Source organism: Sinocyclocheilus anshuiensis, unplaced genomic scaffold, assembly GCF_001515605.1.
Source record: "Sinocyclocheilus anshuiensis isolate Anshui unplaced genomic scaffold, SAMN03320099.WGS_v1.1 scaffold3935, whole genome shotgun sequence".
Lineage (NCBI taxonomy): Eukaryota > Metazoa > Chordata > Actinopteri > Cypriniformes > Cyprinidae > Sinocyclocheilus > Sinocyclocheilus anshuiensis.
This window is the reverse complement of record NW_015557061.1, coordinates 41,925-45,893: the sequence shown is the minus strand read 5'-3', so window position 1 is coordinate 45,893 and position 3,969 is coordinate 41,925. Positions and strand designations below refer to the sequence as shown.

The window sequence follows — 3,969 nt, the reverse complement described above, 5'->3', positions numbered from 1 at the left end:
TGTGTGTGTGTGTGTGTGTGTGTGTGTGTGTGTGAGTGTGTGTCTATGAGAGAGAGAGTGAGTGTGTGTGTGTGAGTGTCTATGAGAGAGAGAGAGAGAGAGAGTGTGTGTGTGTGAGTGTCTATGAGAGAGAGAGTGTGTGTGTGTGTGTGTGTGTGTGTGTGTGTGTGTGTGTGTGAGAGTGTCTATGAGAGAGAGAGTGTGTGTGTGTGTCTCTCTGAGGCCTCTTAATGTGTGAATGAATCAGTGAAGCTCTGAGGATTCCTCACAATGACCGAACACTATGTCTGTGTGTGTGTATGTATGTGTGTATGTATGTGTGTGATCTGCAGGCGTGTGTTGACCTTAGTAAGTGGACACTGTTGGGCTCTTCGCTAATTTGTGGTCGGCGGCTAGAAAGCATCGCCTTCATCATAGAGGCCACATCAAGACAGAAAGTTCCAGCGTCTCCATACAGAACCAACGAGAAAGTAAGTCCAGATCTTCCTACACAACACACACACACTCATTAACACACTCATTTCATTTAAGTTGATTTTTCTGAGCTCACTGACAGATATTTGTTCTTGTTTCATCGTTTGCCATTGTCATTCTGTCAGGTGTATTTAGAGCATGTTCTCTGTTCTGCTGATAAGTGCCCTCACTGAAGAGAAGTCTGTGTGTGTCTGTCGTCCAGGTGCTGAACTGGTCTGATTACTGTCTGCCGTTGGCGCACAGTCCAGGACAGCCGTACCGGGCCGTCGCTGAAGCCAGCCTGGAGAATTTCAGCCGCCTCGGTGTGGCTTTTATGGAAGATCGTCTGCACATGGGCAATGGGCTCATACCTGAAAAGATAGTTTGTTAGTTTGACCACAGTGAGTGACGTCTTTAGGCAGGTGTGTGGATTCCTAGAGTCGCACTAACGCAGTGTCTGTGTTTCTCTCTCCTAGCCGTTTTACTCAGAGAGACGGCGCTCAGAGAGCTGTTCGAACAGCAGCAGGACGGCAGGAGGATCGAGGCCGAGCGTCACAGCGAGCCGACGGAGCCACGAGACTCTCCACAGCCTCCCAGAAAGAGCAGCCTTCATCTGGAGCAGCAGCACATGGACGGACACCACCTGCATCTCTCCAGCTGCCACGAGTGTCTGGAGCTGGAGAACAGCACCATCCTGTCTGTGAAGTGCGCCTCCGCGGAGAACATTCCGGATCTGCCCGACGACGAGGAGGAGAGCGGGAGGAGGAACGCCAGCGGGAAGCCACCCAACCTGCTGGTGTTCACAGGCGGCTGCGAAGAGCAGTTCCAGAAGATCCGCTCGCTCCTGGAGGAGTGTGTGGACACGGAGCGCTACGCCATCTACCACCTGCGGCCGCAGCAGGCCCTGAGCGAGCCCTGGCTGGAGAACACGCTGCTGCTGGTGCTGGCCACTGATGAGACGCTCACGCCACAGCTGCAGCTGCGCTTCCTGTCCTACCTGAGCCACGGCGGGAAGCTCCTGGGCCTGTCGTCCTCACTGTGTCCCGCCGGACTCACGCTGCAGCCCAGAGACGCACAGAACGACCGCATCTGCAGCCTGACCTTCAGCAGATCGGACAGCACGGAGCTGCAGCTGAGCGTGTTGTCCAGCGGGAGTGTGTACGAGCGAGACGGAGCCGGCGGAGGAGAGGTGGAGCTCTGGGGCCAGATCAGCGCGCGGGACGAGCCGGAGATGGCCATCGTGCGCGTGACTCACGGAGAGGACAGCGGAGAGGCCATCCTGTGTCAGGTAATGAGCTCTACTTAAACTACACCCTTAAAGTATGCGCATACGTTGGAGTGTGTAGTAGAAAGGTTGGCAAGCTTTAGGACACGCTGCTTCATCATAACTGTGTCTTGCATAGTTAGGTGCATCTTGTCACCATTTAAACTGCCCTGTCAATCACGGGTGCTTTCAAAACACTAAATGACGCACTACACACTATGCACTACACACTATGTACTAGACTAGAGTATGAATTATATAAGGTTATTTTATCCCGCTTCGAGTGCATGGAGTGTCCAACATTCCACACTCCGTTTCTTTCGGTTATTTAAGTGCATCATCCATGTATTTAAAGTGCACTTTTTCTTTTTGGAGTTTTCCGTGCATAAGGACGCGATTTGGGATGCACCTTTGGTGAAACACTTTGCTTCTAAATTATTTTTCAGACCCAGTGGTTCATAGCACATATTAATCTTCCAAAGTCACATGATTTCAGTAAGCGAGGCTTCGTTATGGTTCGTGATGATCTCTGTGAACCATCGTCTATGGTGTTTTTACTTTAGTTTCTGCTGCATTTACACAGTTTTGACCAGCAGGTGTGGCCAGCGTGTGCCGTTTCGAGTGCCTCATCATTTTGCGAAGCAGTTGATTCAAAGATTGGAGAGGTTTGTTTCTCACCACTACAGAACGGTTCTCTTGTGTCTGCGCTCCGCAGGTGCGTTTGGAGACGGCTCCGGATGCTCATGATGCTCAAGGCTCCGCCGGCTTCTCAGAGCTGAAGATGAGCAACGGCCGGCGCTACGAGGTTCTGACGGAGATCCTGACGTCTCTGGGTCTGAGCTGTGAGCTGAGTCAGGTGCCTCCACACAGCCCCATCTACCTGCTCAGCACAGACACGGTGAGAGACACGTCTGCTTCTGCAGCGCTTCATACAGTGCAGCTCGATTCACAGCAGCTTCACAGATAAACAGGAAGATAACAGTGTCAACGTGTCCGTCACAGTGTTGATTACCAACACTAACCCATTACTGTGTTGCCATCAGATCCGTCCATGATATTCCTAACCTACACGTACAGATGTGATCGTCAGTTTAGTCTTTTATATATATATATATATATATATACACACACACACATACAGAAATTATTATTATTATTACATCCTGCCCAATCTTGTCTAATGAAACAATGTTTATATTAAAAGCAATGAAAACTATATATACTATAAATTATGTGCAAAAAAAAGGATTAAAATCACATTACATTCTAACATTGTAACATTACAATCTAAAAACAAAAATAATGCTTTTAAAGCAGAAGTTAAATTCACTAAACTAAAATGAAAATGAATAAAAACAAAAGCGCAGACTAATTCGCTTGTAGGTTTAAAATTTTACATATGGCACAGTCATGGTCCAAAATGTAGCTATGATTTAAAAGGTTTTTAAAATGATTTAAAGTGGTTTGTGTCTTTGGAGTCTTGACTGAGAGCTCTTATGATTAGTGCTATAAGAACAGAACAGCCCAGATCTAGTTAAGTGATTGACACCAACTTCTGTCATCAGATGAAACTCAGTCAGTGTAATGCAGAGTTCTGTCCACAAGGTGTCAGTCTTTGTCTGTGACAACCTGATTTTACTGAAAATGATCAAAAGTGAGATAAACAATAAAGGCATCTCTGATATTTGTGCATTTGATGTTAGATGTTATGCATGAAGTATAATTTAAATGCATGCATATATACAAATCAGATATATATATATATATATATATATGTGTGTGTGTTCATATGCATGCAAAAAGGTAATTGTAGCAGTAGAGGCAGTGAAGTGAAGTGCGTGTTTGACATCAGTTCATTTAGTTTTCCATTCGCTGCTCTGGTCAACACTGTTCTCGATGACCCTCGGACAGAAGCATGTTCTTTGACGTCGATCATTTACTAAGCGTTGTTCATTGAACCTCTTTTATGATTGCGGCTGCCGTTTCCCACAATGCCTCTGTCTGTCTGTGCTAATGTGGAGCTGCGCTCTGCTTGTTAAGATGCTGTCGCTCCCCAGAGACGGCTGGATTGTGTCGTCTGATGAGAGACGCGCCGGCGGGCCGCTCTAATTGATTAAACGGCTCCATGTTCTTCAGCTGATAATAAGGTCATTAGTGCAGCGTTTGTCTGTTTACTCGTCTGCCTCCACAGCAGCTTCACATGCCCTGATCGTATTTCACAGATTAAAAAAATAATAATTTTATATATATAT

At 46.9% G+C, this 3,969-nt stretch overlaps 1 protein-coding gene across 1 annotated transcript in view; it reads left to right on the top strand.

Annotated features, from left to right (window-relative positions):
* Positions 1 to 3,969, top strand: part of hlcs (holocarboxylase synthetase (biotin-(proprionyl-CoA-carboxylase (ATP-hydrolysing)) ligase)) — a 23,089-nt gene that overhangs the window by 1,014 nt on the left and 18,106 nt on the right. The window contains exons 2-5 of the mRNA XM_016471042.1: positions 248 to 470; positions 677 to 839; positions 930 to 1,741; positions 2,433 to 2,615. Of these exons, the coding sequence (XP_016326528.1) occupies positions 248 to 470; positions 677 to 839; positions 930 to 1,741; positions 2,433 to 2,615 (1,381 nt within the window). The remainder of the gene's footprint in view (positions 1 to 247; positions 471 to 676; positions 840 to 929; positions 1,742 to 2,432; positions 2,616 to 3,969) is intronic.